Below are 26,561 nucleotides of genomic sequence, written 5' to 3'. Positions count from 1 at the left end.
GCCAGTGTGGATAAGCACTTACCTAGCTGGATGTAATTGTCTTGAGAACCACCAAAAGCATCTTGCTGAGGCTTCCAAAGGAAGTTGCTAGAGAGAAACACGATGTGCTCTCACTGTGCCATGGATTGTCCCTTAAATGCAAGGCCGAAGGTGTCTCACATCTTTCCAAGAGGCTGAGTAGGAGCAGATTCTGTATCGGCACACCTGTCGATACAGCCTTTGGGATTGGGCCTTAGGACACCCCTTCTCTCGATTTCTTAGCCACCTCGTTCTCTTCTCGTGACCTTTTACTGATTTGTGGAGCCTTGGGGAAATGATTTACAGAGCCAATAGATGGAGGATGTGAAGGGGCCGAAAAAACACGTGTTGCTGTTTCTCGATGATGCCGAACGCTTGACAAACACCCAACAACCTGGAAAAGGTGATGTGGGGTCCAGAAACCAAATTGACAAGCTAAAGAGGCAGAGTGGTGAGAGAGTGCCACCTGGGAGGGTGCCAGGCTCTGTGCAGAGCAGGGAGGGGGAATGCATCTTGCTAGCTGCCGTGGGTACTGTGTGGTTGAGACTCCTATAGATACAAATTGTTCAGAGCCAGCCAGGGCACTATGTGATTACAAAGTAAGTTAAATATTGACAGTGTAGAGAGTGCTTCAGTATGGACTTTGTCTACATTGGCGGCACCATGTAGGGTGTGTGTCGCTCTGTGCCACAGTGAAAAGCAAAGTAAAAGTAAATGAAAAGAAAAGTACAAATTGCAATGTAGATTTGGCAGGCCTTGCTTGAGAGCTGTGGTTCTGGTGTGTCTTTACTTGCCTAAGCAGTGCCTCACCGTCTACACCACTCTTTATGCTGGTGCTGGGGGGTATGCAGCGGCTGTCCTCTCCATGTCGCTGTAAGTGTAGACGTAGTCCTAGACTCAGCCCTGTTGAGCTTCTCCCAATCCCCCTGCGCCCAGTTCTTCCCCACTGGCTCGTCCATGTGTGTTAGAATACTGGTAATAAGCAATGCTTTATTTGAAGCCGGGTGAATCTTTCTGTCGTTCTGCAGCAATACGATTCAGGTTTTTTCAGTCTGTGTCTTTTATGGCCAAGATTTTAAAAAATGGGGGCTTAAAATCTAGTGTGGCCTGGGGAGAGCTGGGTTTGGTTCCCGGCTCTGCCACTAGCCTATTGGGTGACCCTGCGCAAGTCATTGCCTCGTTCTGTGCCTCTATTTCCCCATATGTAAAATAGGGCTGATGGCATTGACCTCCTTTAAGTGCTTTAAGATCTACTGATGGAAAAATGCTATCAATGAGCTAAACTTTATTATTATTGAAGCTACTCAGTGGCCTGATTTTCAAAGGTTCAGCGCACCCAGCAGCTCCAGCCAGAGACCATTGGGAACTGGGGGTGCTCAGCACTTTCTGAAAAACAGGGCAGTGCCTGGCTGAGCAGCCAAACTTTAGGCTACAATGGCTGGGACTGTTGGAGGAACCTAAGGGAGTTAGGGACATCACTGGGAATTGGACACCTAATTCTCCTAAACACCTTCGCAAATCCCAGCCCAAACAGCCACAGTGGTAGATGCTTTTCCAGTCTATCTCCTTAGGGCTGGTCCTTTCACGGCACTATTTTTCAGGATGGTATAATTTTGTTGGAGGGGTGGCAAGTGAAGCATTGTGTGTTGAAATTTCATCACTTGAACACATTGTTTTATCAAATCTGTATGAAAATCCCCCTCAGTTCAGTGATGAGGCTATGGGCCTTGTGCTCGGATTGGATAAATTGGCAATGCCAAGAATACTTAAATAATCACCAACATTTTTAGAATTCTTAAGTAAAAGATCCACTGATATTTTTTTCCTTACAAAGCATGTTGCCTTAGGCGTTTCTGCTCTTGGGTGATGGAGAACAGAGTTTTCAATATGTAAAAATAAGTCTACTCAAGCCAGAAAGTTAATTTTCATTGTAGGGAAGGCAGAATTAAATGTAGTGGTTAGCAGGCGCCGTCGTAGAGTTCTCTGGTTTGCACATGGAAACCAGTTCTATGCCTATTGGGCAGGGCAATTCGGGACCAGCTAGTCTGAATGGCACGATATTCTGAAAAGACCTACGTTCGTGTAACTCAACAGCAGGGAAATGCAGAACTAGTGACCCTCCAGTATCCGTGCACAGAGCTGTGTTCGATATTAACTCCTGAATTAAACTGCCTTGCTTTCTTGGGCTGAGCGCAGATCCCTGTTCTTTGGCTCAAGAGTTTAATGGCCCTGATTCAGTGAAGCAGCTGGGCTGTGACTTTTGAGAGGCACCTGACGTAGGAGTACAAGGCCCAGTGGTTGCCAAGGGGACATGTGCTCTTTTGAAAAGCCCATCTGGAAACACATGCTTAAATAAAGCCCATGGACTTCACCAGGCCTTGCACCTGCTGCAAGTTAAGCAAATGCTGAAGTGTTTTAGTGATGTGTAGCCTCTGCTCTTCTGGCTGAGCACAGGGAGTTATAAGGACAGGATGTCAGTGTTTCACAGGGCTGGACTGTGCCCCTATTGGGCCCACCGGCATAGGGGTCAGGAAACTCCATGAGGTTCCCCTGCTCTCAGGATTCTGGCCCACAAGGGCTGCTGGGGTCAGGGCCAGCTCCACGGAGGCCCAGTGCCTGTGTGTCTGCTCAGAGTCCTCCGCAGCTTGGCCCGCGGCTCCCTGCCAGCATGGCTGTAGTGAGCTGCTCCCAGCATTGAGCCAGATCCTGCAATCCTTCCTCTGATGAAGTGTCCCGTTTTCCCCCCCTTCCCGGGACCGGCCAGCTGCAGGAGGAAGTGCAGGGCTGCGGGTACGTCTCCAGGGCAGTCAGAGGGGTGATTATAGCTCAGGAAGTCATACCCACAGGAGCCTTAATCTAGCTAGCAAGCTAAGACTAGTTGCGATGATGCAGAGGTGTGGGCTAAAGTCCCAGGGTCTGGGCACGCTTGGACAGCCCACACCACTGCATCTTTACTGCTGGGGCTAGCGGAATGAGCTCAGTCAGAGTCGGAATGGGCCTGCCTATCTGCATTGCAATCACACCGCCAATTGCCATGGTCGACATACCCTGACCCTAGACCAGTGGTTCCCAAAATGAAGTTCATGAAATGTTACAGGGGGTTCTTGGAAGGGGGTGGGGGGAGAATTCGCTAATGGCCCACAGAGCTGTCCCTCGGGGCCTGGGTCCGCATGGGGCCAGCAGCCCGGAGCCTTGGGGACTTCCAAGAACTAAGTAGATCAAAGCAAGCATTATCTATCACACTCAGGAGATTTAAACTTAAAGACTTGTACAAAATGGAAAGGGAGGTGGATATTTTTTGCTGTTTTTAAAATTTAAATAGGCAGCTAGTGTTGTTTTTAAAATTATGATGAACAAGTTTTAAGCTTTGTTGTACCGTGTGTTGTTTTCCTGGACTGCTCAAGATCTGAATGCTCATGTAGGAGGAGCTCTTTGAGTTGGCTTCTTAAATACCTTCATGCTGTTCCACATCAGATACTCCTTAGGAGCCAGAAGCGCCAGTTGGGGGGGGGGGGGGAGGGCGATGAGGGTCAAGTGCTGTCCCTGCATCGGTGCCCCCCCCCCCGCTGGTACCTCCCCTTTTTTTCCAGCGGCCCCTGCGGGGGCCCTTCCACTTTTCCAGCAGTGCCCCCTCCCTGGGGGGGGGCATGGGGGCTTTGCCTTTGCACCCCTTTCTTCTACTGGTGCCTCTGATAGGAGCCTTGTCTTATAACGGGCTTAATCAACAGTGATACCAACTACAAAAGTGACATCTTGGAAGAGTGTCGTTTTTGTAATGTAATAAAAATACTGTAATGATAAATAATAATTAATAGTGTGTAATAAGCATGTCATAAAAACAGATTTTATATTTCCAAGATCACTGCTTTTATAATTTATGCTGAGGTAAGGGAGAAAATCCCTGGAAATATTCATTTTTAGGAGGGGGTTCACGAGACTTGACATTTTAGTGAAAGGGGTTCGCGGGTTGTTAAAGTTTGGGAACCCTGCCCTAGAATACACAAGCAGTCACTGAGTCATGGAAGGCGTCTTTTGCAGCCTCTGCCTCCCTCTTGTGGCTGATGTAGCTGTTACACTCTGTTTTGAATTTTTTGGGGGCGTGAAAGCTGCAGATTATTTTGACTTGGCGTGAATGCTTGTTGTCCAGAGGGCAAAATGGTGCGGTGCCACTTTAACCATAATTATATGGCAGCCCTGCGAGTTTACAAAGCCAAATGCTTCAGGCTGCAAAGGTGCCTTGGAGCTGTCTGAAGAATGAAAAGGACAGCTGCTTTCATACCAAGGAGCCGTCTTGCTAGGATGGTGCAGCAGGACCGAACAGGGCTACAGTTGAATCTGGCGCTGAACATGCAGGTGGGGAGGGAACAGACAATGGTGTCTAGAATTATAGGCCCTGATTCATTGGTGCCTTGTGCTTCCTGTAGGCAAGTCCCTGCTGATGTGCACAACCACATGTGTACATGGCAACGGTGAGCTGTGTGCATAAAGTAGGCTCTGCTTTTAGGTGATTTGAATCCTAATATTTTAAAAAATTCCCTCCAGATGTTTCCCAATTTCTGTCTGCACGTATCCAGTCTGCCCCAGGTTCTCAGTCTTGTAGAGGCAGCAGAGGAAACAGATGTAAGGGGAAAGCAATTATCCTCTAGTCCTTTGCCACTTCTCCAAGGTCTCTAGGGAAATGATCTTTGCTTCTCTCTACTTGGATTCTTGCCTTTTATTTATTGTGTTAACAGTATAAATCCCTCCTTTAAAAACCAAATGCCCCCTCCCTTCATGAACTTTATCGTCTCCCACAGTGCAGTGTTGTAATGTCACGCACACTGATGTCAATCAAATTGTGTTATGGACATGGTTGCTTAGTGAATGATTCACCATCTACTTCCTCCAGCAGACAGGCGTGTCAGCTCTGAACCATACTGGGTGGGCACAGGCCCAACTTGCTTTTCCTGTGGCCATTTAATTTTTTTGGTGGGGGCGGGTGGTATTTTCTTCCTCATCTGGGGCCTGACTCAAAATCTACTGCAGTCAATGGGAGTCTTTTCATTGGGCTCAAGGGTTTTTTGACTGAGGCCTTAGTGCGGCTGAAAAGTACATTTTTATGCCCTAAAAGTTAGCCAAATCCAAGCTCATGTTTGTCACGCCGACCAGCACATGTTCAACAGAGGGACCGGCCAAATGTCTCAGTACCATCTGCATCTACTAATGTGCTGCAGCAGCTCCAAGAAAGTAATAACTCTTTTAACGGGCAACGATGCATCGCTTTTTGGTCCCGTCTTCCTCCAGCTCCGTCCCCACAACGTGTGAGTAATGAAGTCCTTGCATGCCTGTGACCCCCTGCTAAACCCAGGGGAGGCAGGGCAGCCCACTGGAAGGCAGGTGCTGCTAATGTGTGAGGCCCAACTTCATCTTTTACATTCTGGGTGGTGGCCTGGCCGCACTTTATCACTGTGCATGGGAAAATGGAGCATTTAAAAGACCACACGAGACCAAGAACACATTTTTATTATTTAAATGTTATGCCTGAATATCACACAGGAGGAGGTGCCTTGTGGACACGGATACAAATGCTGAGAGGAACCTGCACGTTGCTTGGAGCTCCAGCCTTGCCAAGCCAGTCACTGAATGGAGTCACAAGCTCACGGCAGCCTGTTGCATTGTTCACCATGTTCCCATGAGGCTACCACATTCAGCTCCCATTACGACATCAAACTGTCATGCCATGATTGTTCAGTGCCTGGCCCTATTCTTGGTTGGTCCTTAGCCACTGCTGTAATTAACATTAACATTAGTAATAATGGACAACAAATTAATCTTCTTGCCACTTCTTCCTTGCCTCAGGTTTTTTGGCTGCTGAGCTCATCAAGCCTAGGGACTCCAATACAGCAGAGCACGAGATGGTGGTTACTCTGGAAGAGAACAGGTGAGCATCTCCTATCACTGACCCTGTACAGGCTGCTTCACTAGATGGGCTGGCTATGTGTCCTGCGCAAACTAAAGGGTGGGAAGGGGTACTCAAAATGGGTACAAGTCCCACCCTTGGAGGCTTTTAAAGTTAAACATTTAAATCCATTGTTTTTCCCAAAGGTGCTGAGAACCTGCAGCGCTGACTGGTTGCGGACCACTGCAGCTAACCCAAGAGAGCACGATGTGTCTCTCCCTTAGGCGTTGTTCCACTGATGTCAGTGGAGTTACACTGCTTATAAAACCATGGCAAGCAGAGAATCCAGCACCCGCTGTTGGATACTGGGGTAAGACTGGTTTCCCAGTGTTACGTTCTCTCTGCCTTGGTTGTGTTGCAGCAGTGCTTAGGAAGCCTGGTCACAGAGCAGGGCCCTATTGTGTTAGGTGCTGTACAAACGCAGAACAAAAAGACGGTCCCTAAGAGCTTACATGTGATGTGGTGAAGGAGTTGTGCTTTCTCTCATCGCTGCATTCTACATTCCCTCCCCTACAGCGCACTCTGTGAATGGGAATCGTGGGAGCTACAAGGAGCTGGCTTGGAGGCAGATGGGGCTCTAGTACTGTACCCCAAAATACAAATTGATCTACAACATGTAAGGGGAGGGGGTTCCTAATCCCAGACCACACTACTTCATGAGAGGTAAGGGTGAAGATTGGAGCATCTCAGCAGCTGTAAATCTCCACAGCTCAAGGGGAGTTGACAAACTACCTCGTGGAGCCAGTTCAGTCTGTCCCCAAGTCTCCCTTTTACCCTGTGAAGTGCAGCTGACACCAGTGACCGGAGGAGGAGGAGTCCTCCATAGCTGTGAAGATGCATTAATTACCCTTGGTATGACACTGTTCTTCACATGGGCTGAGTAAATGTTGACTCTCCTTTCTCATTTCTTGCAGATATAGTAACAAGTCAGACTTGTTTTATTCTGGGGAACAGGCTCTTATCTGAACAGTAGGTGACGTGCAAGGAAAACGTCAGGCGACTTAGCTAGCAGGGAAAGGCAGGCCAGCTGTAGAAGGGGCACACACATGAAGGGCACTAACTCAGGGAAAACCAAGCCTGGATACAGGTAGGTACTATTATTTAGCTCTTTAGATAGAGATGCTATCGTGTGGCCTCAGTGTAGGTCCATTGGAGTCAATGGAGTTGTAGTGATACACAGCAGCTGGGGATCTGGGCCATGGCCCTCTAATGCATTTACCTCATTTCTGGAGCTGATCCTGTTTTGCTTTTTCTCTTACACCAAAGTGTTTGGTACCTTTAAATTAATAGATCGCTTCCGTAATCTATAGGAAAGAGCACCCTGCCCGGTGAGTAATATGTAACTGCTTTGGGCGACTCTTATGTTATCTCTCCCTGTGTTAATAGAAGTGGTATCGATTACTTTTCTTAACTGCTGGGTGTGAGGGGGAAAGTGAGTCAACACCATCCTTCCCTTTTCAAAATTCCTTGACAAAAACAAGTGGGGAAACTTTAAACATGTTTAACAAGAAACTGGTGGGTTTCTGTTTCAAACATTAGAAGAGCCCGTCTCTAGGCATACGGCCAACATAAGTAATTCAAAGGCTTGCACTTCACATAAAGAACCCAAATAAGTGTGTGCCCCTTACCAAACAGCAGCTCCTCAGCTGTATCATATCTTCTCCCCTAAGGGGCAGCTAATAGGTTTGTAACACAGGTGCTCAGCCTTTTGTGTGCATTACATAAAGCTTGCAAGGCAATCAAGTGAAAATAAAACACCACAGGCCCCACCTCATGCAGCACTCATGTTTCTGTGATGGTCTAAGCCAGGGGCAGGCAACCTATGGTGCACACAAGCTTATTTTCAGTAGCACTCACACTGCCTGGCCACTGGTCAGGGGGTTCTGCATTTTAATTTAATTTTAAATGAAGTGACTTATTTATGATACTCATTTAGTTATATATTTTAGAGACCTTCTAAAAATGTTAATTTATTACTGGCATGTGACTAAATGAAGACTCAGCCCACCGCTTCTGAAAGATTGCCAGCCCTTGGTCTAAGCTCATCCAGCTGCCTGATCAGGGTGCAGGAGCCTGGCTGTATAACCATGTATACAAACTTAATTGAACCTCAACTCCTTGTGCACAGAACAGCAGTGAACTCACTGTGCCTTAGGGGGGACTGTAGGCTTCAGGACTATGCAGGCAGGGGAGCTGTTCTGACCATACATTTTCAGAAGCCAAAGTTGGGTTCCTAACTACTATTTGATTTTAAAAATACTCACACCTGATTAACCCATCATAGGGACTCAGAGCATGCAGCAGTGCATTAAGGAATGAGGCACAGATGGATTGGGGGCTAAGTAAAAAGTAGCTTAACTTATTTGGAAGGCATGGCCATTATAAACTCCCTGGGTGAGACATCGTCCAGTGGTGGCAGGGCCTTGATGCTTAAGCACATGCATCAATTTTATTCTCAAATGAGGGCTTGAGAGGGAGTTAAGTAAGGCCTAAGCCTCGAGGTGACTTTCAGCTGGGGTCAGCTGCTTCTACTGAAGTCACATAGGCCACGATCCTGTTCCCATTGAAATGAGGGCAAGGTGTGCCATTAGCAGCACAATGAGAATCTCTCATCCTATGCTTCATATAGATCAAAGCAGTATCCTCTTACCCTTGAAACATCACAGCCTGACCACACGGTGCTAGAAAATTGGGTTCATCTCTGCTCATCAGTAACAGTCACATTTTACTAAAGTGGTAACAAAAATCTGTGGAAGAAATGAAATATTAATGGAGTCAGGCCTTAATCCAGCAATGCACTAACCCTGTGTTTAAACACTTCCTGGATTGAGGCCTGCTGTTCTAAACTTAATATATTTCAAACATTTTCTGTAGGTGGTTGCTTCTGAGCAAGTCTGTTCCAGGTACAGGGCTTTAACTCCACCCTCAGGTTCTCTCCCCATCTTCTACCACTCCTTCAGTAGGAGGAGAGTACAATTTCAGCCAGCTAAACTTAATACCAGGACTAGTAAACATTCATGACAATTTTGTACAGCTGATTTAAATATTTCCTTGCTGTATAAGCACAAATCTACTTAATCAGATTGAAGAAAGGGTTGTTTTGTCACTCCAAACCCAGCCAAAAAAACCTGTACTTCTGAAAAAGCACGTAAGCAAGTTTGGGAACGACAGTGGCTTTTATTCTGTAAACAAGAAAGGAGGCAATGTAAAATACTCTGCATTCCCTTTATCACTCCACACTGAAATACAGCATTGATTTGTGGTCAGGAGCAATGCACAGCCACAGTTTGGCAGCAAGTGATTAAAAAAACCTCCCCACAATACACCTAAAATGACAATCATAATGAACCGAGCCACTGACGCTAGAGGGCACTCGACTTACATGTGTAAACTAAGTTACTTTTTGGCACTTTTCAAACTCTTCGCTGTTGAATCCGCTTCTGAAGTAGACAAGTGAAAAAGTTTATGCACATGTCCCACAGCAAGACTACATAAAGCATGTAAAAATAGTTACTGGATGGGCTTCACATACTTAAAAATAGTCTTCTCCTCAAGCAGCAATCTGTGTGGCTGGACTTTGTAGGAAAAGATCTCATTTTGCACATGAAGAGGCAGAAGATCAACTGAAAACAACTGAACAAATTCCATCAACCTGACAGTATCAAATAGCAGCTCTCTCTGCTCATGCCACTTCATACTTAAAAATAGTGATCCCTGTCCAAGGAACTGGTTTAAAATGCACAGGCGTGCACAGCTTTCAGAGTAGCCAGATCAGGATGTTTGTCAGAGAGCGTTAAAGTCAAGTCTACTACTCAGCAATCCTCTATTATTGCACACTCATTCTGTCCGTGATCCGTAAGGTTCTTATTTATCAAGAGCAGTGTGCAGGTGATGGCAAAAGAAAAAAAGTTCCCAATGTAATAATATCTGTGATAGCATCTAAGTTCTCTGTTCCACTTATTCTGTCTCTTTGTGGTAATGAAAATCCTGTAGAAGACATACCGGTCAGCATTGGGGAGCAAACAGACCCTTAGAGCTACGCACCTCCCTGACCCACGCTTTAAAGAGCAAGGTGGAGATGATGGAAGAATGAGGTAACTCTTCTCCCAACAGGTGTGTACGTGGCCCGCTGGCTCTTCTAATGCCCATTAGGAGAAAGGGAGTGGGGGCTTGGCAAGGTGACCATTACATAAAGAAGAAGCTACAGAAGGAAGAAGAAAAAAAGGTTCAGAATTCAACTGAAAGGAAAAAAGAAAATGAAACATTTTAAAGGAAGTAAGCTGTGAAGGAGAGAGAGCGTGCATATGTGAAGGGTTTAATACGCAGCAGGAGCGGTGCAAGGGGCTGGGCCCACCAAGCCACTGTTTAGTGAACAGGGGAAGAGGAGCAAGGAATGGGGTTTTAAAAAAGGTAAAATGAATGCTACCATTGTGAACCGCCTTAGCACAGCCCGAAAGCAATCAACCAAAGAACAAGAAATGTCTATGTCAACATCAAGCAAGCATGAAAACGTCACCCTTGGCATTCACACACGTCCACTTCTTTTTCACCCAACATCCAACAACCACAACAAAAGAAAGTTACAAAGGCCACACAAAAACTAGTGTTTGGGTAAAAATATATTTCCCCTTTCCCGCTTTGTGTGTTGGCATTATTTCACATTTGCACCCCAGAGCACATACATAAAAAGGAACTGAACTATGGTGGAAGGCTATGATTCATTTTGAACTTCAAAAATGAAATATTTTGACATCAATAAGACATCTAAGAGGCATACATATATAATTCTGCATTAACACTGGCTGAAGGTATACAGTCATTTGGACAAAAACATGGGTTATCTTCAAAGAGCAAGGTAACAATGTTCTACACCTCTAGTTTAAGGCCATCAGCATATATTTAAAAATAAGTACACAAAATATTCCTACTGCTGTTCACAGCTTTATTTTCAGTTAGTTTAAAAAAAAACCACCCTTCATATTTGTATAATCCCATACTGTCACACCCTGGCCCTTAGGGCCTCATAGATGATATATACTGTAAATGCAGTTGGGCTCCTTGGAGAAAGGATGTGACAGGAATAAGCTGTTTCTGACACCTTGAGAATGGCAAATCACAACATGATTCAAATGGACAGATTTGATAACACACACAAGACATTGCTGTATTCCGTCACAATAGTTTAAAAGTAGAATGAGAACTATTTGAAAAAAACCCATTGATTGTGTTAAATAAAATAAGGCTTTTTTTTTTTAAAGACACAAATACAAAAGTCTTCCTGACAGGGTTATACTATACAAGGCAGCAAAAGGATAAGTGATCTTGTATTTAGGAAATCTCCCAGTAGCTAGGAACACAGAGAGCCTGGCTTGGCAGCTGAGAGGATGCATTCTGCAGATCAGTACCTTGGCCAGTTTTCACTAGTTGGTTCAAATTCCGGCTTGGAGACACCACTGAGTGGAATACCTTGTAATTCCCCCTTTCCCATCAGCCACAAAGATGACATATCACCCCATACTGAAAGATGACATGGATTTTGGTCCAGTGGTAACGTTTGGTTTTGTTTTATAACTCTGGGCATGATTGGATATACTCAGGTTGCCATAGTTACCACTGAGGATAAGCACAGTCAAGGTTCTTATATAACATATTATAGAGTGGGATTTTCCAGAGCCCTCAGTGTTGGCCTAACTCTGCTCCTTAAAGCATGAAGGGGAGTTTCCCCATGGATTTAAAGAGGAGCAGTGAGGCCAATATTGAACAACGACCCCTTTAAAACCGAAGAGATGTCAAGTCAGTGGGAATCAGGTGCCTAATCTGTGCTTTTGAAAGTCAACCCCCAATACTCACAACAGTGCATTTTGGAACAAGTATCACCCTTCCCAGGTGGCCAGTGTGTCATTCAGACTTCGCCTATGGGTTTTACTCCACATCCAGGGAGTGCTTTAATATGCAGATCTGCACTCTCCCTTGTTTGTTCCTGCTCATTTATAACATCCTAAAAATGGACATCCCAGCACCTCTGGGAAATGCAGCATTATCAGTGACTAGTCATTGCTGTTTAAACATCCTACCATTTGCAGATCCTCACAAGCACGATTTAGGGTTACGTAGCTGTCATCAAAAGCTAACGCTACCTTAAGCTGGAATTTTCAAATGAGTTAGGGGTCCCTAATAGCCAGTAGGAGCTGGTGCCTAACTCCCTTTGGCTCCTTTGAAAATCCCAGCTGAAGATGGTTATTGTTTAATAAAAAGTTTTTTAAAACCCCTCAGCATTGCCACTTGTAGAAAACTCAACTTTCATTCATTTCAAAAGTGGGCAGAGAGGTCTCTTGCTGCTGTACTTACATGCAAAGGTGAAAGAAAGCACATCCAACTAGATTTGAGGTATCACTTATTCCGTGCAGAGCCAGGGACTACTGTGAAAAAAGGCATAGATACAGAAAGGAAAGAAGTGCAGCAGTAACAAGCTAAACATGGCCCAGGGATTTTTAAAAGTTAGTGTGCCATTGGGCAAAAAAAAAAAATAAAAAAAATTAAATTTAAAATTTTATTCCCAGCTTCTCCAAAACGATGTTTTGTTTTGTTTTTTGCTAAAAAGAGAAACAAACCAATCCCTCCCCCCAACATTTAATACATTTGGCAACAGTTTTGTGTCCAAAATACCTAGTCTCAGCTAATTTTCTCTGCCAAGCTTCCCTTGAAAGGGTTTTTAAACTGAACAAGAGAAACTAATGTTAAAATTAAGTTCTCTTACTTGGCACAAAAAACCCCCACCTGTGTTAATTAAAAATAGGACACGCACAGACACAGCTGATGGAAGCACACTACACAAGCTTTAAACTTGAGCATATTGCATGATCAAATGCAGCCCATGGTTAGGAAACTGGTTTCATGTGTTCAATACCAAGTGAGTTTATAAGGTTAAGCTGAAGCAAAACTGCAAGGATCTCTGATTTTTACTACTATTTAACCTGGCTTCTGCAACTGTCAGTCCTTCCAATGATTGTGTTCACATGACAACTTAGCTTGAATTTCAAAAGTTTCTTCCCTGCTTTTCCTCTGCTTAAATTTATGCAGTTTGTCCAGCCACCCTTTCCCCTCCCTAAGAGCCATGTTTACGCAGTGGGGGGTGGGGGGAAAAGAGAACAAAACAGCCCCCCACAAACCTGCCTTTGTGGCTGTAGTTACATGACCCCTGTGCTTGGGTAGAAACAAGCAAAGTTGGAATGTGTGGGATCAGGTGAAGAGGGTTAATCTCAAGAGTGCTTTAAAGAAAGAAACAGGAGACTACCTAGCTAGGAGCAGAGGGAAAGCTGGCAGATCAGCAGCAGCAGAGAAAGAAATCCAGAAGTCATAGAGTAAACATGGGTCGCCACTTCTTGGAATGTATCAGAAAGGAAAAGACTCTGTCCAAAAAGGAATAGCATAGAAAATACAAATTAAACAGTTAGGTCAATTTTCACACCAAATACGCCCTAAAAAAAGGCCTGGCTTATGCTAGACATTCAGTCACCGGTTTTTAATGCAAACTATTGTTTGCATCCCAAGCCTTAGCCAGCTGCGCAGAACTGATCAGTGCATTGATGTTGCCTTTGTCAAGCAAGATAGCTATATCTTAGCCCGGTAAAGAGAGCGAACAGCCTTATTCTCCGCTTTAGGAGCCCAGAGAAACTGAAGTTAATGGAGTTTTAATTAATTCCTTTAATGGTTCACTGGCACTTACCAACAGAAGACACTATGTTCCAAGACTGATCCTGCAACCACATAAGCATGTGCAAAAATTTACTCCTGTAAGGACTCCTACTAACGTCAATTGAACTATATTGCATGAGTAAAGTTACTCTTGTGCTTATGCATTTGCTGGATGGGGCCCTGCAGGAATCAACGAAGTGTGGAGGGGTGACACTTTTACTCAGGCAATCTGTGGAAAGTGTATTCAAGTTTTGGGATGGGATTCAGTCACCTGGTTAGTTTTTGATGGGGGACTCTTGATTTCAAAGCAATAGGGGAGGGGGAACCTCCTGTCTTGGGAATTTGCAGCTCCTTTTGATGCACACTGCACAGCTTTTAGTGGTTAGCCACAACACTTAATAGAGAAGAGTTATTGCAAAAATATTTAACCTGTTGGGTGAATTACAAAAAGCCAGGCCAAAAGTCATTATCCATAAGGTAAAAAAGTCATGCAAGAATAAAAGCATGCAAGGTCAGTTGCTCTTTTGTTACCTACACACACAAAAACCTAACAATGGGATTTCTAGTCTTACAAGTCAAGCTATCAAAGAAACACTCATTTAAGTGGACTTCTGGGTTTAGCAATACACTGGGGAGACTCTGGCTAAGTCTGCATTGATTTTATTCGCATTGAATAGTAACTCACTCATAACTAAGCCCCCAGGTTTCCGTGGGAGTACTCGTGCTATTCAGTGCGAGTAAAGGGAATCACAGTTTGGCCTGTTGAGAGCAGTGTGTGCAAACAAGTAACAGCAGCATTTAAGGCCTGATCCTGAAACCCTTCCAATGTCTTTAAGTGCCCTTGGATCAAGCCAATGACGCACAAGTCTTGCTCTCAATTCAAAGCCAAGTGGCAGGTCTGATCTATTGCTGCTGTCCTTACCAAAGAGAAATGGCATCAACTTTTCAAACAAGAACACCCCTCTCCCCTCCCCCACACACTCAATTTCCAGATGCTCACTGCTTCACCCACCTTTCTCCCACCCACTCCATTATTAAATGAGTTAATAGTTATTTGTGTTTAAAACAAAAACAAAAACCGAACAGATGGCAGACACACGTTACTGCAAAAGCAGGTGAATGCAGGAACATCCTTGGCTTGCCAGGCTTTATGTGAAGCTTGCACTGCAAGTTAAAAAAACAAAAACAAAAAACATTAGAAATAATAGAAACCCAAAAGAAAAAGAAAGAAAGCAAGCTGGGAGAGCTGACACCAGCATTCTGCTTCGGTGGACGCCCATGCAAATGGATTATGAAATTAAAAAGGAGTGAAACAAACCTTAAAATTGGAGTCAATTCTATTCTATATGACAAGCAAAAGCAAAGAAAAACTGAGTGGAGAAAAACAAACCAACCACATAGTTAGTCCAAACTAGGTTACTGTTTGATAGTGACTTAGGCCAATATTTTCAGAAGTGGCTAGTGATTTTGCATGCCCAACGTAAGACACCTTAAAAGGGATTCTGATTTTCAGAGAGCGGATGCTTCACATTTTCTGAAAACCAGGCCCCTTTAAGACATCTCAAGTTGGGCACTTTAAGGTCAATCATCACTTTTGAAAATGTAGCCGACCGGTCTGATCCCGATCCCACTGAAATCAGCTGGAGTCTCTCTTCAGTGGGTGTTGTCCCAGGCCCCAATTGAACACCCTGCATGGTGTAGTTTAAGGACTTCTACCAGGACTGAATACGGCCTAGTATATTTGCACCGGTTTGAAAATTCCTTTCATTAAAGGAAGAGAAGTTTCTTGTACTGTTTTACAAAGTGACTTTACATTAAAGAAGCCAAACAAAAGAGTTCTAACTCCTGTGCCTGTCTGAGAAATGGCAGGTAATACAATGCACGCATCTAGGTACGCAGCTGACGACCTATTCAATGGAACAGGCAAGAGCCAAGAAGCATTTCACTGATCTTACTAAAAAGGACCCACTCTGGTTAGACATGTGCCATGACCACACTCGTTGCCATCAAATGCCTCTGGAACATTTAGGTATGAAGAAATGCCAAGGCCACAACTAAGATTATGGGATCAGGATGGGATTTAGGCAAGCACTTAAGCACATGGCTGTACAGCACCTAGCACAGTGGGGCCTGGTCTACAAATAGGGCCCCTAGGTGGTAATGAAAAAGTTAATAATAATATACCTCGAACGCCAAGGGAACTTATGCCCATGCTTAAGTGCTGTCCCCACTCAAAATTCTTTCCTCAATCAGGGCTATCAACATCAACAAATGTTAGAAAAATGTCTGTAAATTGTAGATGTCCAATTCCACTCATGAATCCATCAGAAAAACCACAGTAAAAAGGAAGTAATAAGGACAGTGGTTTATTCTCATGGGATGGGACCAAATTCTCTCCAGTGGAGTTAGGCCAGCAGAGAATTTGGCCCTGTTTTATCATTCTGGCTTGTGCAGAATTCTGATAAGGTCTCAGCAGTCCAAGTTACAGATGTGTAATTCCACCTTTAAAAAGAAGCAGTCCAATAAATTGCATTCTGGGGAAGCTACAAGGGAAATCTGGCAGAGAGCATTTCAGGGATTAGCCTGACTTCCACTGGTAATTGTATAAAACATCACAGTCATGCCACCACAGTTCAATGATAAGAATAAAAAACCTTACCTATTAAAACTGTAGCATTTCATTAGAGTGCAAGAGGAAATTTAAAAGTTTTAGGAACCAAGATATGCTACAATGCAGATGCATCCGCATTTTCCTTTCCAGCTTCTGTTACCAATTTGAACATCCTAAAACAATCTGAGCAACTCCCAACAGCTGGTATGGAATGATACTGAGAGCCGAGACTATTTTAAACATATTTACAAAGCAAAAGTGCATGTTCCTCATGACTGGATTTCTGTGGCGGAATAGAAACCATGTGATTTGTAATGGCAACTAGAAACATGGCGTATATAATACACCAATTCCATGCAGGTGCCCGAAAAATTCACAGGAATAACTAGTAGTAACATCTACTATTAAAAGTTACAAAACCAAACCTCACTGCATATAGCTTCAGTCTGATACAGAAGAGATGAAGAAGCCTATTGCAGATTTTATATAAATATTAAGTTAGCAGCGCCATTTCAAAGATTTCCGAGTAGGAAAAGGTCATCAAAAGTTCCAAGTTACTTAGAAAAAAGACCATACTAGGGGAACACAATGTGGGAACAGCCATGCCAGGCAGGACCCTTGTTCCAGTCTATCCTATTTACTGAAAACGCACAAGGGAGAAATCTCAGCATTCTAGGAAGGTTGCTGCCAGATATTATTAGTTCTGTGCTGATCTGCTTTTTGGATTATTTTAATTAAATGAGTTTCCAGTACACATGAAAATGCTGTATTTTCTCTATGGTCTCTGCGTAAGCTTTTAGAGCCAGATTCTCAGCTAGAGTAAGCCAGCATGGCTCCATAGGAGCTACATTGATTTACATCAGGTGAGGAACTGGCCCTTCATTATTTTAAATGTCTTCATTGGGCATGACTTTCAGAGCACTGATCCAGCAGCAGAAACCAGAGAGACACACTCTGGCTTCTGCTGGTACAAGGATGAGAGCACGGTGCTGCTGCCCATTGTAGAAAAATACACTAGTGTACATGAAATAAAGTAGAAGCTCACTAGCTCGCTCTAGTCCTCTTATGAATAGTTGAAGTTAATCAATTAGCAAGTAAGGTCTTGCCCACACTTGAGAGTCCATTCAGATTAAGGTAGCATGGGAATTTGAAGCACACCAGCCATTCCTGAATAACTCCACGTGCAGACAAGCCCTAGGTGACCAAATAAAAAGCAAAAAATGCCACATCATTAATTGCACTTCAACCATTTTTCTTTTGTCAATGACAGCTTAGTGTTAGTTATTTATGACCGTATTTCATAGAATACCAGGAAATGCCCTATGCCATATGTATAATGCAAGACCTTGCTGGATCATTGGCTATTAAACATTTGCTGAGGTCTGGAGACAACAAAGTTTTGTGTGTGTTACTCAGCTTCTACAGTATCACTCTTTATAGGGTATATGATTTCAGTAAAATGAATGTGTGTTTTTATCTCAGGCAACCTGGGAAGAAATCCCAGGGGATCCCTACCCTATCTGAGAATGGCAGAGAGGATCTATTGGTACTTTTTACCCAAGACTGCCCTCAGAATAGGTTGTCCCATTCTGCTATACAGACAATCCATTCTTATTCTACTTCAGCTCTGTCAAACTTGTTTGGTTTCATTGTAAGTCTCCAATCCCGAGACAGTTTGGGGGTTTTTAAAGCCAATAAAGGGACAAATTCTGCCCTTGGATACATTCTGCCATTTGGAAGCCCCATAAGTATTTGAGAGTAGAATTTGCCTCACGAGTGTAAATACATAATAGTAGAAAATACAATGCCATTTATCTTTTGCTCAATGTATCAGTTGTGCTATCTTATTATGTTGAATTGATACTACGTGAATTAAATTAACCTGTAATTATAGGTACCATAGTTTAAAAAAAAAAAAAAAAAAAAAAAAAACCTTCCAAGTATTCACTTTTTGGCACTAGGATGTTCCATGTCAAAATGACATGGTTGTTAAGCTTTTGGTTTTAAAGGTGTTTACAGCTATAACCGCAACCCTAAAGTATTTAGACTTAGGAACTATAGTTAAAGTATAAATGGGGAAGGGAAGTACAATTAGAGACACTCTTATTGGGCTCAGGAGAATAAGTCTGTGACCTGAGTGTCCCCAAGTTGGTTCAGAATATACTTTAAAAAAATCACAGATTAGACCTCCACTTTCTGACTGCTCTCTCAAACCAGCCAGAGGGATAAATTAAACTTTACGGTACCCTTTTAATGAAACATTAAAATCATCTCCCCGGCCCACCCCTTGGAGATATTTTATTTGATCAGTCTGGTAAAAAGCCCAGTTTCCAGTCTGGTGATGGGAAAAAGCAAATACAGACATGCAACAGAAAAAAACCACACACACTGGAATAAGGCCACAAGGTTGTAGTGCGACAGCCCCTTACTTTTTCTTGTCCTTGTCTTTCTTGGTTTGTTGGGAACCAGCCTGTTGAGCCTGTGACTGTAGTAGCTGAGTGGCTGCCTTCTTCTTCTGGAAGTTGCTCAGCTCCTCCTCAAGCTCCTTCTTTTTGTCTTCCACTTTTTTCTTCTCTTCTTGGTGTGTCCGCTTGAGATGGTCAAACTTTTCATGGAGCTGCCCAGACAGGGAGGGGATGATGGAGTTGGAGGGGAGGGGGAGAGAATATTGCTTTTCATTATTTGCATGAATTACAGCACTTCCTACAGGGGTCCCACTGCTCTAGATGCTCTCCACACACGTAAAGCAGAACTATAGCAAAACTGCAGTGCCTGCCCTGAAGAGCTCCCAATCTAAGCAGACACAACGGCCAAAGGAAGTAGTCTATAACTGAAGTAGAGAAAGAAATAAGGGTCAGATTGAAAATCAGTGGGACTTACGAGCCTTAATCCCATTTCTGATGCATGAAGAAGCCTAAGTCATCGAGGCACTTTTGAAAATTTTGCCTGAGGTCACACAGGACAGCTGTGGTAGAGTTGGGAATTGAAGGCAGATCTTCCCAGTCCAGGGCCTTCACCACAAAATCAAGCTTTACTGATCTCAAAAAGAAATTTTCCTAAAGGGATTTTAAACAATCCTGGTATTCTACAAGGAGGAGCAAAGTATGGAGAGGTATCGCTGGGTGCTTATATACTAGTTATTCTGCCAACGGGCTTCAGGGAAAGTTAGGATTTCACCTTTCACTGCAGGAAAGCTACGTGTGAAGAGAACTGCCTTAAACATCTATTTCATTCACGTATTGACATGAATTTGAGATGACTGCATGAAAGACCCAAGCCAGCTAGCATTTCTCCTCCACCATATCTTCTGGCTTTCTGGGGACTGCTAGATAACTCATTCCCAATTCCAAGCACTGGGAAGGTTACAATGATGTGTCTTGTTGTTCACTTTAACGAACAGACTCATACAATTTGTGTTTTCGTGTGGCTAGTGACAAACTGTTGTACACTGGTGACGAGCAAAACTGCTACGTGACCACCTGATGAAAAGCCCTCCAGAAACACTCTCATGCTCTCGGAACATTCACAGGTATCTGTGCACTTACACGCTCAGGGCTTGATTCTCCTCTGCCCACCACCATGTGGAGACAGCTACATTTGCACAAAGCGAGTAGATAGTGGGTGCAAAACGCTACCACTCTGACCCGGTGGCATGTTACACCCCCTTTGCAGAGATATAATGGGACGACAAGGTGCAGGGAATCGGTCTTAGAGCAACTCCTGTTGAAGTGGCCCTCTTGGATAATGACATTTCGGCTGTGCCCTTTGGGGCTGCACTCTGAAAAACCCCAACTCTGCAGTGGGGGTGGCAGTCCAGAGAACAGTGCTGAGCTGCTGAAAGGCTCTATGCAACAGCCAGGTTTCAAAGAACTGTAATGATTGAAACCTGGCCCCTTCAAAGACAGATAGTCTGTAGGGCTGGGTGCCATCCTGGAAAGCCATCAGCTCCCCAGACTGCAGCTGTCCCCAGTATTTTGGGCGAAGGGGAACCACTGAGCTGTATGACCTAGCAAGTATGCGCCTTTCATTGGGCAGGAAGGACTCCCATCTGCAGAGCCAGCATGACGTGGTGGCTGGGGTTTTATCAAGAAGCCTGAGGGAGTTCTCTGTGCCTATGGTATTTATCTGCTGCCCCCCCTCCCCCCCCCCATCTGAACCCCTCACAATCTTCAATGTCTGTATCCTCATAACACCCCTGAAAAGCCGGGAAGCGCTATTATCCCGACTGTCCAAATGCGGGAACTGAGGCACAGGGACCTTAGGCCAGGTGTTTAAAAGTGTTTAGGTATCTAACTCCCATTGAAAATCAATATAGGTGCCTGGACACCTTTAAAAATCTGGCCCTAAGTGACTTGCCCTAGGTCCCACAGGAAGTCTACAGCAGAGCAGGGACTTGAACCCAGGTCTCCCAACACCTAGGCACATGCCCTAACAAGTGGGCCATCCTTTCTCTCAGACTGCCAGTGGGATCCAAATGCCTAAATCCTTTAGGCCCCTTTCAGGCTCCCAGCGTAAACCCGTGCTAATCCTTTTGGTTAGAAATCACTCACATCTTTCTCTGCTTCTTTCAACTCTGCTTCTTTCTCCTTCACTCTCATGACAAACATCTGTCTCATTTCTTCCTCCTTCTTCTGCAGCTCACCCAGGAATTCATTCCTCTTCGCTTCATAGGTCTCTTGGAGACTATTAAAAATACACAAGGGAAAACACAGTCAAGATTACACTTAGTGCATGGACCAGAGATATTCACCCAGGCTTTGGGCCTCTTGGCATGTCACCCCTCACTCAGCATCGCCATGGAATTTCAGAGAAGAGACCTGATCGCAGTGTCCGGATCTCCATTCCCGTTTTCTGGAAGGCCGCGGTTTGGGAAGTTATATAAAAGGCTTTCAGAGTCTGCAAGTCACTTAACAGGCAGCAAGAGTGACTCAGCTTCAAAACCAGCTACTGCATATGCATTCACTGCAATCCAGCAACTAACACAGCCTTCCACGGCTGATCAGTTATACATTTCTGTCTGCTCCCAATCTGCTTGCCTCATCTTCTGTTTGTCCTGCATCTAGCCTATGTAGGATCCAGGATTAACAGAACACAGATTCTGGGCTGATATGTTTGGTAAAACACTATTATTCTTCCTCTGAATCACCATCTTTTACAACTTTAAGTTCTTCATTCCTCCATCAACACAAAGGAATCTGTTTCTTGGCACTGATTTACTACCCAATGAGGAGATGCTGCAGCAGACCTCTGGAGGATAAAATGGGCCAACACACACGTACACATAAAGCTGCGATTTTCAGAGTCGCTCAGGGGATTTGGAAGCCAAATTCCCATTTATTTTATTCCTTTGGTGGCTTTGAAAATCTCAGTCAAAAGGATAGCTGGAGTTTGCCAGCAACTCTTTTCCCAGGTTACATTCCTGAGAACAAACAATCCCAATTAAAGCTCCACTGATATGGATTTTGTGTTTACACGCAGGCTACGTTCTATGCGTAGGCACAATGAGGACAATTAAAACTGAGTTAGTGAAACATTTGCCCCGGCTTCGGGCCAGTGCTTTATTCCTCATTGCGTGCAGTGATTTTCTTTGTGAGATCCTCCCGCAATCCCAATCAAACATAGCCTTCAGATTGCTACATCTCAGGCTTAATCTGGCACACAGTGCTGAGTAACCCCAGCTCCCACCAATTTCCCCACAGCCCCTTGCAGGAATGGGTCTCTCATGAGCTGCTCTCCTGCACTATCAACCACAGACAGAGACAGTCTCATGATGCCAGCTGACCTAGCTGGGTTCCCAGCACTTAATGGTGGAAGTCTCATAGGGTTCAGTTCTCGTGAGATTCTCACCATCTGAGAATGGGAAAATGAAAATGAGCTGCTTTTGGACTTGGACTGGAAACAGTCCCAGACTGGTAATAATAGGTAAAGATCCAGACAAACGAATCAGAATCTACCTGAAACTCAATTTTCGATGGAAGGTTCTGTTTGTGGCCCATACCTAATCGAAATCCTGTAAACGTCCAAGTATAGGCTCTGGATACACTACCTTCTTCATCAACAGAGCTGCTAGCACCCTGTGCGTGCTTTCAGTTTTATCTGTTCGTTTGAGTGAAGATTAGAAACTGCAGTTGCAATATAGTATCCTAGAGAGCAGCAGAGCCTTACGAAACCAAACTGAAAACACTCCATACTCAGTTAATCATATCCTGCCTTGCAACCCACATCTTGGTCACAAACAAAAGAGCAGGGTGATGTGGAAGGCGGAAGGCTGGCCAGCTCATGCAGGATTTTTTCCAGCGACAGACAAAATTACTCATTTTTACTGATATCACCTTATTATTTTAGCCTGGGATTTGCAGAAGAGCCTACCAAAGTTAGGCCCTCAACTACAGTTGGAAATCCCAGCCTTCGTGCGAAACTTTCAAATACATGAAAGCCAGCAAGCTAAACTGTTTGTTGATGTAGTAACACTGACTTCCTTGGAATTCGTCTGGGCCAAATTCTCTGCTGGTAGAATTCTATGACTTCTCTAGAATTCGTCTGGGTCAAATTCTTTCTTGGGGCAACACCGCTGACCTCTTGGCCGTTATGCCAGCAGAGAATTTGGCCCAGGAATTCAAAATTACATATGGAAAACTCACTGGAGGCGTATAAAAGCAAGGCCATTTGGGATTTCAGCAACTTCTTACAGTCGCAGCACTCTAGAGACGCTGTTACTTCAGCTATCAAACGAAGAGGCACAAACCTACATTCCAGAGAAAACTCCCAGAATCTGAACATTTACATCTAATTAAGGAAAACACGTTTCCAAATTACTGTCAATTGAAAAAAAAAAAAAACGTTCTAGCTTTTATTTTAAAAATCGATAGGCCAGTTAACAATCCAAGCGACGGGGAAAGGATTCCACAAAGAGGAGGAAAATGCATGGGAAGCAAGGAGAGTACAACAGTAAAGAGACGCTGTCTGTTTTTTGTGGGGTACAACCCACCTCTTCTCAAACAAAAAGACAAAACCAAAAACCTTCTGTTAGGAACACAGACACTTCCTCCTGTTTTAGCACCTCTTCGAGCCTGCACGAGCAGTGGCCTGCATTCTTGCAACGAGCTTAATTTCACTGACACTGGCCTCTCATTTACATGCTTCCTTTCTGCAATATCCTGTTTAGTGTAAACAGTTTGCTGCGGTCTTATCCAGCTTGCTTAAGATTAATAGAATACTTACTGCTCCTGACAGAGTAATGTAAACCAGCTGAGGAGCTAGGATTGCTGCGGACATGGCCTCTGTAGACCACGACTCAGACTCAAGGGAATGCATATTTGCTTGCTTGTCTTGGGAGGAATAATGGATACCCTCCCTACACGACCGTTTCCCTCATTTTGGAAATACAACTACTGCAGAAAAAGGGGGTGGGGGTACTTTAAACTACTAGCATCCACCCGATGTATAAAATTAGGTACTTTCCCCATTTCCTTTCTACTTATAACTTGAGCAAAAGTGGCCTCAAGTACACAGGAAGCAATGGAAATTCCTTGGATTCCTGAACGGGAAGGGCTGAGCCCATCTTAAGTCATTGCTCTCTGGAAAGGAAATCAAATGAACTTCACGCTTCAGCTGGTTAGAGAGCAGGGGCCCAACGCCCCTCTCACTCATGCCCCTCTCACTCATGCTGGTGGAACTTCGCCTAGTCATTGAAGCTTAATACTGGTGTCAGTCTGGCCTAAGCGAGAGGGATGCAAACTTGACCTTCCATACCGGGGTTATGCGAGCATTGGTGTGAGGAGAACAAGGCCGTATCTTTACCTCGAGCTGTGGAACACACCTGGGTTTAATGTTGCCAAGGATCAGAGAGAAATCCTGTTTGCAGTGATTGGTGCCAGCAGACGATCTGCAATCTCAAGGATTAACATGACTCTTTCCCTTCACAATTAAAAAACCGTCCCCTCACAATAGGTTACTCACTCTCAGAGGTGACTCAAAGCGCACCCCCCCCCCAGATTTAGGCACAGGCTGACTTAGTGGCATAATAATGGCAATGCAATCAGAGTCTAATTTTGGATCTAACTCACTCCAGCCAGGAAAGACTTGGGGTGCTGAAGGGGAAACATGTTTGGCTGTTTGGATGAGGGAAAACAAAAGAACCCCAAGGAGAATGTAGGAGGGTAGAGAAGGAAAAACAAGTGCTGTCACTCACTAGTGACTCACACCAGCAAAGGAATATGGGCTTTGTTACGCTTTCATACCTGAATGGTTTACTATCAGGGTCAGTGTCTTTGAATCCCATTTCTTCTAGCTTACAGCGCCTGTACAATTCATAGTGCCGGGTGTGCGTCTGCTCTCTCAAGTCCTCCATGTTCACTCGGATCAACATCTCACGCAGCTTCACAAAGTCACAATGGTTTTCGTTTTCAACTGCAAAAGAAACGAAAAGAAAAACAGCCCATCAAGAAAGAAAAAAGAAAGTTACATCCAGCGGGTTTTCACCATTCCTCTTCCTTCATGGTTAGTATTTACTGTGCACAGGTGCATGTCTATGCAGCTTGTGTATGCGTCTGGAGTTCCACAGGTCAGGGAGTGTTAGAAATTAGGGGCCCATGTTACAGCAGTGTAAACTGGGTTCACTGTAAATGGGAATAAAGCACTAGGTTTCCTGGGAAAGAGGGGAAACTGACACGGCACATGACTAGTATGAGATTTCCAAATGTTGCTAGCTTATTCCCTAACCCTAATTCACTCAGAGATGTCGCTCTGATTTGCGTTGTATGATAGAGCGCCTGGCAAGTTTCAAGTTGCTCAGTGAGAAAACTGCCGAAAAATATTCTAACAGCTGAAGAATTATTTTGCAAACACTCTTGCAGTTTGTTGCACTGAGTCTCTCCCATGCTGCTTTCCAGTCAGATACCTCTACGTCCCCTGCCTGAATGCGTACCAAGAGCAGGGCATCAGCACTATCTGTGCTGGCAGGATTAGACAATACAGTGGTAAAAATAACTAGGCCCTCTCCATTTCACCCCATCCACCATTGCTACCACTTGGGGAGCTGCAGTGGGGGTGAACTGCAGGACCTAGGCTTTGCCAGTGTCTATACATTCTGGGTTGGTTTTTCAAACATGAAGGGTATGTCTATACTGCACACTAACGCAGGGGTCTGACTCAGGTTTGAGTCCAAGCCCCCCTTCTGTCCACACACAATTCAGTCTACCTCACATCAGCAAGAACTCAGGACCCGGGTCGCTTAAACCCGGCCAGGGAGGTGGGTCAGAGCCCAATTCCTGCTGAGACTTGGGTCCAAGCCCCTATTATTTTGCAGTGTGGATGCAGCGTAAGCTGCAGATCTGAGTCAGAAGGTCTGAGTAGTGCAGCATGGACGCACTAGCACAGCCGTGAGACCAGGGGCCAGCAGTTGTAAGCCCAGGTTTACAATGCAGTGTGGACACAAGTATGGGCATGGAGGCAACAAATCCACAAGCCCAGCTCCCACACACCCAGGCTTAGCATGCAATGTAGACATGCCCTCAGAGACAAGTTCTAGTCGCAGGTAGATGCAGGGCTTCCAATGACTTCCAGAGGAACCAGCACATCCAAGGGAAGAATCTGGCCTTTATTGGCATTTTGTTAGAATTTCAGGATGAGATTTTCACAAGCACTCAGCATTTGCTCAACTCTGATCCCATTTCAATCAATGAGAAAACTCCCATTGACTTTCATCAGAGAAGAGTAAGGCACGTGCTACATATTCCTTGAAAATAAAGCAAACCATTCACCTGTCTGACCATTCCCTGTTATTCAGAGTTAGTTTGCTGGCACAGAAATGTCAGGAACACAAGAAGAAAAAGAAAAATAAGTTACAAATGAAATATTTGCCAACATCTCTGAATTCTAACCTGCTCTTCCCCAGATCAGATAGTCAGGTTGTGGATTCACGCCTTTCACAAGTGACCAAGAGACCAATCTCAAGGTTAAGAAGTGCTTCCGAAGCCCTGTTTTGTTTTGCTTTTTAAATGGCCTTTTTGCCCCTGACCACTGCAAAGTTCTTCCTGCCCAAGGCCAGAAATTGGCAGACAGCCTCAACAGATCAGCAATTTTTTAAAAACTGGATGGCATAAGACAAGGAGTTGTTTGTTTGTCTTTGGACATACCCTGCACAACCCCCCATGGATACTGCCTGGCTTTGCTCATCTTATTGCCAATCTTCACTTCTTCAGTACTGCCAACAACAGCAAATGGAAGATGGACCTACAAAAGCAAAGAGACAAAGAGATTAGGGATTTCCTGTGTTGCTTTGCCAGGGAGTGTTTTCGA

At 44.4% G+C, this 26,561-nt stretch overlaps 1 protein-coding gene and 1 long non-coding RNA gene across 7 annotated transcripts in view; one reads left to right on the top strand and one right to left on the bottom strand.

Annotated features, from left to right (window-relative positions):
• Positions 1–5,503: 5,503 nt before the first annotated feature.
• Positions 5,504–26,561, bottom strand: part of SEPTIN11 (septin 11) — a 76,675-nt gene continuing 55,617 nt past the window's right edge. For 2 of the 6 annotated variants that reach the window (XM_043544817.1, XM_043544819.1), the window contains 5 exons: positions 26,399–26,495; positions 24,503–24,671; positions 20,813–20,945; positions 18,692–18,879; positions 8,907–9,138 (listed from right to left, as the gene is read on the bottom strand). In XM_043544817.1, coding sequence (XP_043400752.1) covers positions 9,060–9,138; positions 18,692–18,879; positions 20,813–20,945; positions 24,503–24,671; positions 26,399–26,495 — 666 coding nt within the window. In that variant the 3' untranslated portion in view covers positions 8,907–9,059. Of the gene's footprint in view, positions 8,704–8,906; positions 10,158–10,557; positions 14,816–18,691; positions 18,880–20,812; positions 20,946–24,502; positions 24,672–26,398; positions 26,496–26,561 lie in introns of those variants that run through there. The other 4 variants (XR_005225054.2, XM_043544818.1, XM_037896728.2 and 1 more) reach the window with 4 other exon arrangements.
• On the top strand, positions 5,855–18,202 carry LOC119566070. Its single transcript, XR_005225055.2, has 2 exons — positions 5,855–5,938; positions 6,473–18,202. It is a non-coding gene; the product is annotated as an uncharacterized LOC119566070 (long non-coding RNA).

Source organism: Chelonia mydas, chromosome 4 (assembly GCF_015237465.2).
Source record: "Chelonia mydas isolate rCheMyd1 chromosome 4, rCheMyd1.pri.v2, whole genome shotgun sequence".
Classification (NCBI taxonomy): domain Eukaryota; kingdom Metazoa; phylum Chordata; order Testudines; family Cheloniidae; genus Chelonia; species Chelonia mydas.
This window is presented reverse-complemented; position numbering and strand designations above follow the sequence as displayed.